The 16,755-nt window shown below is 33.4% G+C and overlaps 1 protein-coding gene across 26 annotated transcripts in view; it reads right to left on the reverse strand.

Moving 5' to 3' along the window:
- Positions 1-16,755, reverse strand: part of FIP1L1 (factor interacting with PAPOLA and CPSF1) — a 74,291-nt gene that overhangs the window by 29,539 nt on the left and 27,997 nt on the right. For 14 of the 26 annotated variants that reach the window (XM_045816037.2, XM_045816020.2, XM_045816036.2 and 11 more), the window contains 2 exons: positions 3,163-3,256; positions 1,356-1,512 (listed from right to left, as the gene is read on the reverse strand). In XM_045816037.2, coding sequence (XP_045671993.1) covers positions 1,356-1,512; positions 3,163-3,256 — 251 coding nt within the window. Of the gene's footprint in view, positions 1-1,355; positions 1,513-3,162; positions 3,257-12,063; positions 12,172-16,755 lie in introns of all 26 variants that reach the window. The other 12 variants (XM_045816021.2, XM_045816015.2, XM_045816012.2 and 9 more) reach the window with 1 other exon arrangement.

The raw sequence follows: 16,755 nt of genomic DNA on the forward strand, positions 1-16,755 counted from the left end.
ACATTGATTATCTTTAGTGTCATTAAATTCGTTCAGAATTAACTACTTCTACAGTTTATCATGTTCAGTAGACAAAGGACTCATCTATGAATCAGTAAGTCTTCATTCCCTTCCCTTTTCCTTTGGTTAATTCTCACTATATGAAAGACCCAAGAGTCGTAGGTCCAATCACAACGGTTTATGCTCCAGAACAAGAAATTTGTCGAATTTTAGAAATAATGTTGTCTGTAGTAAGCACCTCCAACCTATCCAGTCTTCTCTTTCCTCTGTTTTTGAGACAATAGTTTCTAAAACCAGTTGTTTTTCATAATAATTCTTATCCTTTTTGAAGATAAAAGTGACAAATGGAAGGGAATCAAAGGTGTTGTGGCTACAGGGCCAATGCAACAGTTGACATTTAGAGACCAAGGATGAATACTAGAGGGAAAGACCACTCAGACCCTTTATTTGCCTAGGTACTCTGATCACAATTGGCATCTTAAAACAAGCACGGCTTTCTCAAAATGACTGAGTGAACATGGCCCTTTAGTATGAACTGATTTCATTAAAAGAAAGCAAATTTTAGCATATCACACACATGTAGTTATAATTAGGACCAGGAGCTAGTTTTTATCATTTATTATTGGCAGTCTCTGTAGGAAGAAAGTAATTATTATCTCAATCAATCTTGTTAGTTTCATTAAAAACTGATTAAGGGGAATAAATATTGGAAGCTTACTGCGAATAAAGTAACAAAGGCCACTGGGTGTAAGATTGAAAATATAAAATTTAGGGATTACTTGTAAATTTTTTCTATTGCCACCAATAAAATAATAAATAATCAAAAGTGGCTCAAAATATGATAGAAATTTAATTTTCTGTGTTGTTTAAAAGAAGTTTAAGTACCAGGTACCTGGCACCCAGAAGCAGTCTCCTAAAAGGAAACCAGTATGCAAAGATGACCAGACTGAGATTTTCACTTCACAGGTTCTATTTTTTTAAACCTACTCCAATTCTAAAAGTATCTCTAAAACATTTTTCAAACCAAGTTAACATGGTTTACAATTCAATATGGATTTATATGTATACAATTAGCAACTTCAGTGATCACTATCATACTCTTAGATCACAATGTTAATATCTGTCCATTCTTCTCTATTTTAGTATATTCTCTTTGCTATGCTGAAATGTACATATAGTTGTTTCACTGTGAATCTACTGAAGATTTAACATAGTAAGTTTCCTACCTATTAATTTTAATGCAGTATAATCAATGCAGATTTTATTTTCAAATACGTATTTTAATTGTTATAATTAAAAATAAACTCACGATTATTTTTTTTTTTCCAAAATCAAATGTCTTATTTACTATTTACCTGGTGGTGGAATCAGAGGTGGAGCAGTGCTGACAGTTGGAGGAGGTGGAAGAAATGGAGGAGGTGGAAGGTGAGTGGGAGGAGCTCCTGGGGGGAAAAATGGAGGTGGTTTGCTAAAATTGTTGTCTACTTCAGTAGCAGATCTTTCAGAAAGGACCTAAAATTAAAGCATAGTTAATTTTAAAAAATGAATAAATTAAAAGCTCAGTAAATTCATTTAAGAAATGAAATAAAAAGCTTTATTTGCATACACATATTTTGGGGCGGTAGAAGTAATTTTTTCCATGTGTGTGATATGTGTGTATATTTACAGATGTGAGTATATACTCATACACACTCTTTAAGATGTCCATATACAAAGCCTAGAAAAAATGACTGAATCATTACCCAAAAAAAGTAGTAAGAAATAATAAAAACATTCTAAACAAGAGTACTTCTAAACATAAATACAATATAATGAGTATTATCTTTGTTACCCAACCAAGTTACAGTACTCAAATTAAGGCAATGTAATCATTAGTCACAAATACCAGCATTAAGAAATTAACATGGCAGCAGAAACAGGCATCCACTGTACTAGGCCTTGTCATCATCAGGTTGCATGCATTAACAGCGTGCAAGTAAACAGGCAGCCAGATATATAAATAACTTTTTCATGTGAGTCTTGTAACTTTAACAAGGGTTTATACTTGAAAAGTAAATGTGTTTACAAATTCTGATCTGTGTAAACAGGTAAGGGGCAGGGAGCAAACCTACAGGAGTGACACATAGAAATCTGGATTTTTGTTAAGGCTCCCTCAGGGATTCTGATGTACAAACACATTTAGGAAACAGCAGAAACAGGCAACATAATGTTGTACATTTAATGTATACTTCTAAATTCTTCGCTGGTTAAATATGATTATATTTAAACATATAATCCCTGTTTTAATCAACTTTTCCTACATTTAAGTGATTTTTGTAATGCTTATGCTGATAAGCTATTTTTTAAAGTAGGGAACAGAATTATTTTAAGAAATTATGGCATTTTAATGCTGGGGGAAAGAAAAGAGGGCTACCTTCCAGTTTAGAAATGATTTACCCTTACACATGCTAAAAAGAAAAAAAGATTAATTTATTAAAAGTAATGAGAATCAAAACACTTTGACATTTTTTTAAGGTACTCAGGAAGAGGTAATAATAAAAAATAGTAATGATCAAGTTAAGAACTGAAAAGTCTCAGTTACTAAAGTTCTAACTTGAATCCAAGTTACTAATATCTCCTTCATTCTTTCACTTGAAAAAAAGCAAATCTACTTCCTCCAAAAATGACATGTTAAATTATGGTATATCCATATAATGAAACTATCATGAAGGAATTTTAAATATTTTTAAGAATATGGATAATGAAAATGATAATTTAAAAAAAAGATACACAAAAAATCATAAAGTATATTAATCTTGTTTGGTGACAAGGAAGAGATGTACCAGAGTGTTAAGAGTGGTTATCTTTAGATGTTAGTACTGGTGGTTTTATTTTCTTCTTTACACTTTTTTCATATTTTCCCTTTTTTTGGTCCAATTAACCTACATATTATGTTTACAGCAAAGGAAAAGAAATCTTACTAAAAAAGATCCAGAGATGATAAATTCTAATTGGAATAGCTTTTATAATAAAAGGGTGATTGATTCCATATTTTAAATCTCTTTGTAGCACCTAAAATACCAAGCATATAGCATAGCACTATAAATGCATATTGAATAAATTAAGTTAGAATATGGATGTAATCCTTTAGTTTAAAAATTAATAATTCTTAAAATACAAAACCTGTATGTTGCTGTTTTCATTTGCCCGTCGCCTTCCTTCAACTCGGCTAATTGTTATAGTCTGACCAATAACATCAATTGCCCCAGGTAATCTCCTGTAAATAGAAATTGAATCAATTCAGTTTCACCTAATTAGATGTTTGAAAAATAACACAAATATTAGGTGAGAAATGAAATCTAAGACCTTTTGCAATGTACTTTAAAATAAAACCAGATAACAACACACACTTAAAAAAAAAATTCACTAAGTTAGATCTCACTACTTTGTACAGTCATAAAAGCTAAGCTTTATTAGTGAGCTGGAACCAATGTATCCAATAATGATCATGTTAAATTTCAGTATTTTATAGGTTTTTCTTTTAAATTTACTATTTTTAATAGTCTCCAATTAAATTTATCTTTGTGGAACTGAATCAGGTAGCAAATGCTAAGCAAATGGAAATAAAAATTTTGGCAGCTATAATTACAAAACATATTAGTTCTATTACAGAAACTTAAAAAATTCCCCCAAAAGACTTGAAAAGAAATAATGCTCATTTTGATACACACTGTATTTTACTTAGTGTTTTATTCCAAGCATTAGAAAGCATAAAATGGGATCCAGTTTTCCATTTCTGATAACTTGCCTTTAAATAGAAAATTTTAAATATTTAAAAGCCTGCCCCACTCCAATTGTATTTATAATCCATTAAAGTTTAATTATATGAGTAGACGGAAAAATAGTCTACCACAAAATGCTGCAAATTTAATTAGAGAAACTAGTAAGTTAAATTTTAAAAAATAATGTTAAAAGCCAGTTAGTAGTTAAGGATTTTATGAAAGTATATATGCTTAACGAGATAAAGAAGTCACCTGAAGGAAGAGGCAATGAAAAAATGGATGCAAATTAAATGTATTTCTCTTCATCTCTTAGTTCAGAACACTTCTGCCTTTAAAAACTTCAGAGAAATATTATACCTAAACCTCGTAAGAAGCCTTCACTTAACAAACTACTATATACTTGTTAGAGATGTTAAAGCAACGGCTCATAGTGATGTAACTGACATCGGTAATAATTAAATGGCAAAACTAACTTTCAAATCCAAGTCTTTCCGATTCCAAAGCCTACAGAACCCTTCCCTCGAGCTACGCCGCCTCCTAACAAGATAACTTGCTTTTGAGACATTTAAGACTCTTAAAAATCAAGAACTAGTGAAAGTTTGCCTCAAGTGAACCTTGAGAAACCCCATAATTTTATGTTCACAAAAACAAAGACAGCCCTATAAAAGTACATAATAGCATTTGAAATGTCTTCAACTACATAGTCCATTCCTACTTATCACCTTGCCCACTTTAGACTTCTGTTCTATATAATTCTAATAGAATTTTTTTAAAAGTTCACGCTTTTCTAATTTTATCCCCAGGTCAGTGACTTCCCAGATTTTCTCATGATCTCAAAGAGAAAAGATGATTTTTAACTTAACTCGTGCCCTTCGATATAGATGGCAACTATCCTAACATTCACACATGAGAAAAATCCAAATACCTCAGACATAAAACAAATATTGCTCCAATTTTTCCCCTAAAACTTAAAACAATTACAAAGCTATGACCACGGTAACTTCATATCAAAGCAGATGCCATCGGTCCTCAGATATCTACACATATCTCAGATTCCAACATCCTGACAGCTAGCTATAGGTGTATATTCTGAGGCCACAATTTCCCCTCACCTTTTACTGCTACTTAGACTTCACTGTGAAAATCTTTACCTCTATTTCCTTTTCCACTCTTTTCTGTTCCTGACTGCTGCATTCTCCCCTCTCCATCTTTTAAAATTTATTCTCCTCAGGAACAAATTCTCGCAAATGTATTTGGATTTGTAATTTCTCCAAATTGTTAAAGTAGCAAAACTTAAATCTAGATCTAACACTCTAATGTCTGTGCCCAAACGAAAGATTTCTATATACCCTGGATTTCTAAAGACTTCTGCTTTCAAATATTCTGGGACACATGAGAGTACTCATTCCTTAAAGTTTATCTTAAATATGGTCAGAGAAGTCTAATTTTTCAACTTTAAATGGATTACTCACTGAAGATTCAAGTGGCAAATACTAAGCTTCTAAAAATATACACATGAAAAACCAGCCTTAACAAATGTGCATCAGTAGAGGGAATACAGAAAATGCAATTTCCACAATAACAACACCTCTTTGTCCAGGGATTTTCACCACACAAACTGATTTACCTTAATCAGAAATGTGAACTTTACCATTTTGTTCAGAAATATATGACAAGATACATAAGCATATACCAAAGTAACAAAAAGTACATAATAATTAAGAGATAAGTAATTAACAATCTGTTATTCTGATGCCACATTATGTAAAATGATGTTGAACCATATTATTCTGAAAATTTTTAACGAACCACTTTTTATTTCAATGCATAAAAAGATTTAATAGAGCTTCACTATAAGGATCTACTGTACCCTGAGTTTCCACATAGCACAAGTTTACCTGGACTTGCTTACACATTTGTTCAGTAAGGCAGATAGCTAATGTAGCTATCAAGATTCTCTTCTCTATACTGGACGGTAAAAAGCTGAAGAGACAGAAACTAACCACAATGGATATCTGAAGTCTCATTAATCTACAAGCTTAATACAGGCAGTGGATGTTCACAAGAGCCTCTACCTTTCATGAATATGAAAATATCTCTGAAATTATAACAGAATTAAATTAAAATGATATATTTTGGTGATTCTGATGTAAGCCGCTTACAAAGATACAACAAAAACTTTAAAAGTGACAAAATTAGGACCAAGGGAAGAGAAAGAATTAGTTACTAATCTTTTGTCACAAATTTATTACTGAGCTTCTCATTTTTTAACAGCCAAAATAAAGGACACCATTAATAACAAAAGTCTTGATGTGTGTAAGATAAAAACAAAGCATTAGCTCTAAAGATGGCATTTCCTGGTAATAATAGCTAGTGTTTACTGAGCACCTACTATGTGCTAGGAAAGCACTATTCTAAGCACTTTATATGCATTTACTCTTCATAATAACCCTATTAGGTAGCAACTATTATTCCCATTTTCCAGATGAAAATAAAGAGAAAAAAATTTCTCCTGAGTCCATGTTAAGACAAAGTAGGATACAGTTTTCAAACACTTTTGACCTCAAAATACAGTTATTTAAGAAACACATTTTGCACAGCAATCCAGTAAACATATATAAACAACTGAAAGCTTCATGAAACAATACTTACACTTATTATAAAGGAAAGAGTAACGTTAAAATCAAACATGATTTATTAGTATTCAATATCACACACAAAAAAGCAAAATAAACAATACAAAACCATGAAATATGTGGTGGCTGAGACCATGAAATTAATTTCACACCCATCACTAAGGGACTGCAATCTCACGCTGTGAAAAACACTGAAATAGGGACAAAGTCTCCAATATTACTACAACGAAAGTGTAAGTGAATTTCACAGAGCTGTTTCTCAAAATGTTCCTCGATATTGGGTGAACTGTAACAATGCACAATTCAATAAAAGTAATTTAATCAAGCGAGCAAAACAACACTGAGTACATGCCCTCTTGATAAAGACTTGATCTCAAGATTTAACTTTTTTTTTAAAAAAGATTTTATTTATTTATTTTTGAGAGAGACAGAGAGAGCGAGCGGGCATGACTGGGGGAAGAGGGAGAGGGAAAATCAGACTCCTTGATGAGCAAGGAGCCCAACATGGGACTGGATCCCAGAACATGACGGGAGCTGAAGGCAGACGCTTAACTGACTGAGCCACCCAAGCTCCTGGGTTCAACTATACTTTTGAGCAAGAATCCTTAACTAGCATACATGGGATACTGAGGGGTCAGGAGGTTCCTCAACTTCAATATATGCATGTGTATACATGTATTTTTCAGGCATAAGAGACCATAGTTGGCAGCAAATTTTCAAAGGGGTTACTGCTTCAAAATTCTCAATCACTATTCTGAAAGAATGAATGAATCACATATCCTTGAAGAAATCTATGCATGTTTCTCACAAAAGAGCTCCTAATAAGAACTGCACAGCAACAGCAACAGTTCAAGGATTCAATCTCTAGGGAAAAATCTAGAGGTAACTATTAAATATTCCCAAGTTAAGACAGATGCACTAGGATCACTGTCTAACTCAGGTCATACAGCTAAGTAGATGCCTGTAACAATTCTGCCAAGGACATCGGTATAACATCTTTTAAGTTACTGTAGGAAAGAGATAAGCCTTGAAAGACATGTAAAATGGATTTAGCCATGTAGGACAGGGAGGGAGTACATTTTAAATGGAGGGAAGAACATGAGCAGAGAAAGTATGTAAGGAAAATAACATGTGCAGGATTCTAATTTCCAGTTTGGCAAATATACTAACCACCAATCTGTATGCAACAGAAACAGCATGATACACCTTTGATATTGGCTACCAACAAAAAGACTTTCAAAGAAGCAGAAAATATAAATTAAATGAGACTCACACAGAAGAAAAAGCTCTATAAGGTTATAAAATGCTATGCAAACATCAGTTCCATCCTACTAAATTTATCATTTTTACCTCATATTCCAAGGTGATCACTAAATATTTGATTAATAACCAATTGATAATCTTTATGCCAAGCCAGAATTCCACCTCTCAATCAGTGGTTCTCAAAGCTTCCTACACATCAGAATCATCTGAGAGCTTTTAAGAATCCCAATGCCCAGAGTATACACCAGATTATTTAATTCAGTGTCCAGGGCCTAAGTATCCGTAATTTTTTGAAGCTTCCCAGGTAATTCCAATACATAGCCAAAGTTGAGGACTACAACTAAAGGCACGCCCAAGGAAGACACTTATATTGTATTTTCTTCTAGAAGGAATTTGAAGTAGTTGATAAAAATTAATACTTAACTCCTTATTACTCAACAAATATAGTCATACCTACCAAGGCCTGATAACTAAGGTAATGTCATTCACTGCATATATATTTTTATACTGATAAATTCTGAGTTTTGTGGAGTCACACAGGACTGCCTCTAATACTTTTTCTTTTACCTTCACAAGCACAAGAATACTTTTTTCTATGATGAACAGTTTATAAAGACAACTTAATGTATTCTATTTTTCAAGTGAAGATCAATAAAAAATGCGGTCTTAAAAAATAATAAATGTCCAAAATAAAAATCACAGAATTTAAAACTGTTTTCAGAGCATGTAATTTATTGTCTATCAGTACTACTATTAAAGAGACTACGGTGGGAGCAGAGATCCAAAGGGAACTCTTACTGGGTACCCTGCAACAGGTGCTTTTGCAGCCGTAGAAGCCATTTAATCCACAAGTACTTAGTGTAAGTCCAATTAGTTTCATTTTCACAGATATAGAAAAAGGCTCTTTTGTGACGTAAAGTGCCAGTACCAAGATTCAGGCTCAGGTATGACTATAAAGTTTACTTCTTTTACAAAGTGTTTTCCATGCTAATTCTCTGGGGCCTGAATTTTTTAAATGTTGTTACTTTTTAAAACTATCTTGAAGGCTTAAAGGTGAACTATGCTAAAATTTGACTCACTAGAGGACATAAATGTGTTCATTAGGGAAGCCAAATTTACTCACTTTTGTGCAGAGCTTGAGATAAAGGATAACCTGCCATACTTTTGTTTAATTTCATGTTTTAAATACAGGAAAAGATACCATTCTACAGGGAATCTTTTAAAATAAAGGCCTTCATATGTCCAATCACATAAAATCTTACATAATACAGCAACCCACATTCAGAGTGCTCGGTCAAATGCCATGAAGGTACAGGTACATCTTTTCAGTATATTACTTCATCAAGACATAATAATAAGTAGTGAAAGAACAAATGAAGAGGTCAATCTTAGATTGAATGTCCATTTAACATCCAATCTGTTATAAGAAATGCAAGCAGGTTTAAATATTTTAGCGATTCTACATTAAGCAATTTTCACTATTCGTCTTTCAAGAGTCTGGTTAAAAAGCATTAATACTAAAAAACAAGCTTAGTGGGACAACCTAGAATTTGAAACTAATTACCTGACAAAATTCAATCTTATAAAATGGAAACAAAACACACAAACTGGACATTAGGATAAGATTACAGCAATCATCCACATTGCCAACTTCAATTTTCTGTGTTCATTAAAACTGCTTTATTCTTCTACTAATTGGCTTAGTATCACAAATCTGAATTTATGAAACAAACTTGTATCAATAAAATGTCCTTGTTACACACATATAGTTAGCTTGAAGAGTACTATTTATCAAAAGTTGGAAGAACACTATATTATATAAATTAATAGGAACACACATGAGATAAGAAGTCTGAGTCTCCAAATAACTTACAATAAGGATTGCAACCACTGTTTAATTGCTCTTTACAAAGAGATTTAAGCCATCTTCCAAAAAAACCCCTACCTACATTTCTGTTAACTACAAAAGCTAGCATCTCATTTTTTATCCTGTAAGGGTATGTATGTATGTGACCACATATATACACGCACACATACACCATTCGAAAGGAGAACAATAGCTTTTATCTAGAGTTTTTTCTTTTGAATTTTCAAAAGCACAAAATATATACTGAAAATAGTGTCAAATTTCCTACTACTTACATTCCGAGACCAATCACAATGTCAGAATGGGAGCTTTCTGTGTTTCCGAAGCAAAATTTAGGAGGTGGGGGAGTAATAGTATAAACACTGAGATAGATCATTTTCAGTTATGACAACTAATATGGTCTCTATAAGCTAATTATCCTATTTCGAGAAATAAACCATTATATCAAAAGCACAACTATTTTAAGTAAAAAAATTCTGTCAAATGATTGATATAAAAAGGAATTTCAGATATTGACATAGTAGCAAAAGAACCATATATAAAGTTTTAAATTGCATTAAAAATAAGTGATTCAAGTATTTCTGCGCCTTTGCTTATGAAAATCAATTTGCCTTAACTGCAGGTACTAACAGGCAGAGAATCTGGAATAAATGCCCTACTTTCTCAGATCTCCTTTTCCATGTAAACTAGGGACTAGCCAGAAAATAAAGACTCTCATGATTGAAAGGGCCTTCCTGATAACACAGTCCAGCCTGTCATGTTAAAAATGTACAGACGCCTAGAGATTTTAGGGAACTATCCTAAATTCACACAGGCACAAAACCAAACCTAGTGTTCAAATCTAGTACTTATGCCATGAAACTGCTGTAAGTTTAAAAAAGTAGTTATTCTTTATCTACAAAAATGGCTACTGATACATTTCAACAACAGAACAATGAAAATGAAAGTTCTTATCATCTGGCCCTTTTGGGATCAATAAACAGGCTGTCCAGATTGCTGGCCAGGTTAAATATAAATCTAAGAGTTTCTCTATGCACTGTATGCTATAATAACCAAGCTAATTATTATACAGAAATTACATTATTAGCACTCCTGTTAAACTTTAGGGTTTCACAGAAATATTAAACATGAAAAGATTCACAGACTCCATTCCGCACTTTCAGATCTAACTTTATTTAAAATAACTCTTGAAATTTCTACAGGTGCTTCAGGAATTGTAGTTTTAAAAACTAAGATCAATATCGTACAATATTATGAAAAACGTCAATGAGTACACTTTTAAAATAGTAAGATATGCAAATTTTCATTCTATACCCTGTTAAAGCAACACATGCAACTGAGACTATTCTAAGAATATAGATAATATATTTCTATCTGCATTAATTACTGTATTTCTAGTTTGGATATTCTTTAAAAAAGTCAAGATATTTTTAACTTTGAGATGAATAGCCACTTTTGAGAATGACTAAGCTTATTCTCTCCTAGTAAGAGATCCTATCAAAGCCAACTTGACTAGAAATCCTTACTATCCGTGGAGAATATATAATAAAGACCCCAAAGAAAAGGAAATTTAAGAAAATAAAATTTTGATAGTGTTTCCTTCCTTTGCCTTTCTCTTAGTTGTTATGATCAAAGATATCTGATCATAACTTACACATCTAAATGAAAATATTTAAAAGCACATAATTTAGCATCAACCTGCCCAGGAAGAAAGCTTAAAATGCTGTAACGAACGCAAACAAAATATCACCCCCATACCATCACTGTTTAAAACTTTAAATGGCAGATTAGGGAGGTACCTAAGTCTACATGTCCAAGTCAAGCAACCTGTTAATTGCTCAGACTGATTACTATTTGCAATGCACTATCCTATCTAATCTATCTGCTTCTCATTACATCCCTTGGGGTAGAAATTATTATTCCCATGTTACAGGCTCAGAGAGTATACAGTACCCACCCAAGGCTGCATGCTTTGTAACTCTAAGATTCAGAACACAAACCATAATTCTGCAGAGGTGAATCAGAAGTAAAAGCACAGTAACAACAAAGGAGATGGAACTTCCCAAGACAGCTGGTAGACTCAATGAAATGGCTGCTTTATGCACTGTACTTGAGATAAAACATTTCGAAAGATTCAGTGTAGTTCAATTTTATATAGGTTCTAAATACTAACTCAGAAGGCTAAATTTTATTCAACAAATAATGAGAAACACCCAGGGATTTAATAGGGTGTGATATGAGAAAAAAGAATTAAACCTGCAGCAGTAGGGAGGAAAAAACGTTTATCGAGGTCCCATTAGCATGGTTCCATGCAATTTATAATGTAGTATAAAAAGCCAGAGAAATGATAGGCAAGGTGTGAGGTGACAGGGCCTGACTCATGATTTTTAAAACCCTCATTTCTATAATGAAAAAGCATAATTGAGGGGGTAAAAATATGGTACAATCTAATCAAAATTTATTATCTTATTACTAGACAAAACAACACTGATGATCTAAACATCAGGGAGTAGCCAATGTTTAAAAACAGCCTTACCTTAGGTCGGGTGATTCGGCCCTCCCATACCGGTCCTGCCACTTCCCAACGCTGGAATTGGCTTTTCTGGAGGCAGTACTTGTCTGAGACTGAGAAGAGGTGCTGTTTCTGGTGAGATAAATTTTCTATGTTTTTTCTTACATATTGTTGTCTCTGACCCCCCTTGTTCTGTCTTTTTTTTCTTTTCTTTGACATACTTTGTCTAAAGTCCTTTAGCATGTTCCTATTATATCATTCTCTTCAAGTCTCTGTGGTACTAAAACTGCTAGTAGGTATTTAAATATAAATGTGTCATCAACATTTTATTAACTCCAGAATATTTTTAGAAATCTTTTTCAATATGATGTCAAAATGCACAATAAGAACCAAGGGCTTATCAGGTTATAATATATTATCAAGAAATAACTTTCTGTGCTTTTATGAGTAACATTAACTTTTGTGGTTTCACAAAACCTTATTCAAAACTTTGGTATTTCTCTCCTATATTCTTTCAATAACAGGTACAAACAGTGTACCAGCTAACAGTAACACTCTGATGTGTTTTGTAAAACCTACACTATATATATTTCATAAAAATTCCATTTCAAAATAACTCCTTCAAAATAAAATTCGAAAGAAAGTTAATTTTATTCATAGTGACATACTCCATAAAAAGTTCAGCTATTTACACTCTTGCCAGTCCTTTAAAGGACTAATAAGACACTTTTTCGATGGGAAAATTTTTCTATAGGAAAAATATATATGTTTATGTGTCTGCTTATTTATGTAAAAAAAAAAAAAAGATGGAAGAATAAGCTAGAAACTAGATAAAATGAAGTTAGTTATTAACAGGAGTGAAAGAAATTGGGGGAAGAGTGACAAATCTGAGTATACTTGGAACTCTGTTAAATGTTTTATATGTGCAAAAAATAAATCAATAAACATGGAGGAAAAGAAAAGCTGAACACAAACAGAAACAATGGATCAAATTATACTTTTAATGATTAATATAACCACTCTGAAGGAAACTTCTGAGTATGATGACTATATACCCTCAGCCTGGGGAAAAAAAGGAAAAGAAAAAAATAATTCCAAAGAAATCTTGAATTCTACTTAATAGGTTTGGTTTTCATAATGGCAGGTGAAGTCCTAATCTATTCTATGTGTATTTTTAGGATTAAACAAGTACATACACTGAAGTTGTTGGGAACTAGGTTCTCAATGCGGTAAAACGGTAAAAGATGCAAGATGGAAAAAGGAAATGTAAGTAGAAACCTGTAGTGTCAAATGTGAAATAAAAGAAACATGATGACTGCATGATTAAAATTATACATAAGACAATTTCATATTGAAATTGTTTTCTCCCAGCTGAAAAAGCCTAGAAACAGTGGCACTCCAACAGCAATGAGCTAACTGGTGCCAAGATCTTGGTTTCTAATCATCATTTCCCACTAAAAGGCATCAAGGTGCTTTCGAGAAACGGTTGCTTCCAGGGAGGGGCAGAGAAAGCACAAGATAAGCCAGGAACATCTGGTAAAGCTAGAAAGTAAAAAAAAAAAATCCTCAAAAACAACAACAACAAAAAAAACACGATGGGGAAAAATTAAAAGGTCACAGGAGCCACTCTGAAGAGACTGCCACAGAGCAAGTCTGGAACACTCTGAGCATCGATATGAATTACAGTATATATAAGTCATGCAGATATAGCTTATATACTACATATACAAATAAACCATATTTATAAGCCATAATCCCACAAATAAAATAAAAACTAATGAGTCTAGCTGATAATAAATAAGTGGAGGAGGTGGAAAGCTCATTTTTAAAGGAGAATGCCAACTAATTAATGTAAGAAAAATAACAGAGTTAGATAATCACTATTTTACAGCCATTATAGTAGTAACGGGAGAAAGCCAAAATCATCAATGGATACTAAAATTCTTGGGAAGTTTAAGAAGAAATAGGATAGATACAGTTTCCTCACAGATTACTTATTAAATACAAAGAGTAAAAATAGTAAACTCTGCAGTACAGAAACCCAAAGAACACCATCACAACTAAATGACTAAAGTTACCATCACTAATAATGGGGCAAAATGACATCATCTACCTTCAGGCTGATGCACTGAGGACACAACATCACTAATGTAGTCTCCTGCCTAAAAAGCAGAACCTGAATCCAACAAAGAGGAAACATCAGGCAAACTCCAACTGAGGGATGATTTACAAAACAAATGGACTGTACTCATCAAAATCCAATACAAAGACAATACAAAGAATGTCTGAGAAACTGTCTCAGATTAAAGAATAAAGAGATAAAAGAGTTAATTATAATGGATGATCCTGGACTGAATCCTAAATCAAGAAAAGAACTTCCATGAAAGACATTACTGAAATAATTAGCTATATTTATGGTTTGTGTATTAATGTACTGGCTCATTAGATTTTCTCACTTTGATAACTATGTCCTATGATTACATAACAGAATGTCCTTGTTCTTACTTGAAGTATTTAGAGGTTGAAGGGGCACGATGTTCACAATTAATAAATGGTTCAAAAAGGAAAATATTTTTGGGAAATTATAAAGCAAACATGGCCAAATGTTAACAACTGGAGAATTTGGATGAAATATACATAAGTGTTCAGCTTGTGAAAATGTATCAAGCTGTACATTCTTGACATAATACAAAAACTTTTAAAGATTAAGCAAAACATTGATATATTAAACATTAACATTTTACTCAAGTATGCCAATTTGCTTGGCAATAAAGAAAGTTAGAAACCTAGCATTTCTACTGATAAAGTACAAAGAACCAATAAAAAAAGTTCTGTGCAAAAATACCAACAGTCATCTACACATTAATAAGGCAATCTAAGATTTTTAAACAAAGGAAATACAGTGGTAAGGTCAGTAGTACAGCTCATTACTATTTGTTGTGTAGTTTCTATTATGTCTTAAGTGACATTCCTGTCTTTTCCCTAAAGTCAAAAAATTTTACTTTCAAACATGTCTCTCTAACCTCCATAAATACAAAGACTAAAACAGAAAAAACACAAATAATTATTTAGGGGAAATACTTCACAATGAACAAAAGTATGCTTTTGATCAAGATGAACCCAGAAGGGGCTCCTGGGTGGCACAGCGGTTAAGCGTCTGCTTTCGGCTCAGGGCGTGATCCCATCGTTGTGGGATCGAGCCCCACGTCAGGCTCCTCCGCTGTGAGCCTGCTTCTTCCTCTCCCACTCCCCCTGCTTGTGTTCCCTCTCTCGCTGGCTGTCTCTATCTCTGTCGAATAAATAAATAAAATCTTTAAAAAAAAAAAAAAAAAAAGATGAACCCAGAAAACAAAGTTTCCTAATGAGCAATGGGTTATATTACTCTTTATATCAAAAAGTGACAATATTGACATGTTGGGTGTGTTTCTATAGATTATGGTGGCAATTAATCCACTTTTTTGGTAGTAGTGGTAGATCTGCTAACATTTCTATCATTTCTTTACTTCCTTTTTACTGTCCCCTAGAAGCCAGTATTCTCCATCTCCATCTCTTTCAATCCATGGTCATCCATCATTATAATCACTTCAAGGACCCTCTCACCTTTCTTGCTCCTTTGTCATATTTCCCTGGTATAACTGTAACCCCTGTTAAATCCAACTCTAGCTAATCTTCACAAACATATGAACACCTGACAAGGGCAGGAGAAACATACCCAAGCAAGCTGATTGGTCTCATTTTAAACCCATAGCCATTAACCTCCAAAACGTTGGAAATGTACCGTCTCTCTCCCTGTGTCAATATTTCACTCTACTAATTCATTCCCAACAACATAAAAATGCTGTAATTTCTCCCATTTTGAAAAAAAGCCTTCTCTCGATGGCACGTTTCTCTCCCAGTGGTGCCTAGCCATCCTACTCCTTTCCCCCTATTTCATTCACACACCTCTAAATGAGTATTTCAGAATTTCTCTTCTCTTCTCAAACATTCAACACCCACTTCCACATATCCTCACATTCACCAATAAGTTGGCATCCTGTGTGCTGGGAAAAACTGAAGCTATCAGAAGAGAGCGGTCAGTTGCTCCTATCAATATTATCTTACCCACCACCCTTCACTGTGTCCTGCCTTCTCTCCTGTTACCATAAGTGAACTATCCATCTCCTTTTTAAGCCTAACCCCACCCCCCTTGCCTATTACATCCTGTCCCTCTGACTTTTAAGGACATTGCTCTCACAACTGTCCTTTCTTGCTTCTTGCATCATCAATATCCCCTCTAGTAACTCATACTCCTAAGTCTACAAACATGCTGTAATTTCTATCATTTTAGAAAAAACATTCTCCCGACCCCACATTTCCCTTCATATACTGTTCTATTTCTTTGCCCCTCAAAAGAAAAAAATCCTCAAAAAAGGTGTCTATATTTTCTCATTCTACTTCCTCTCCTTCCATTCTCTCTTGAATTCATTCCAAAACGTCTTTTTTTCAAACTTCACCTTAATACCACTAAAAATGATCCTGATCAGGAACAACAGCAACCTATATATTATAAAATTCAAAAGTCGGGGCACCTAGCTGGCTCAGTCAGTAGAACATATGACTACTGATCTTGGGGTTATGAGTTCAAGCCCCATCCTGGGTGTAGAAATTAAATAAAATCTTAAAAATAAATAAAATCTAAAAAGTAATTCTCAGTCCTCTTCTTCTTGGCCAATCAGT

Source organism: Ursus americanus, chromosome 8 (genome assembly GCF_024610735.1).
Source record: "Ursus americanus isolate L20-20 chromosome 8, mUrsAme1.1.p, whole genome shotgun sequence".
Lineage (NCBI taxonomy): Eukaryota > Metazoa > Chordata > Mammalia > Carnivora > Ursidae > Ursus > Ursus americanus.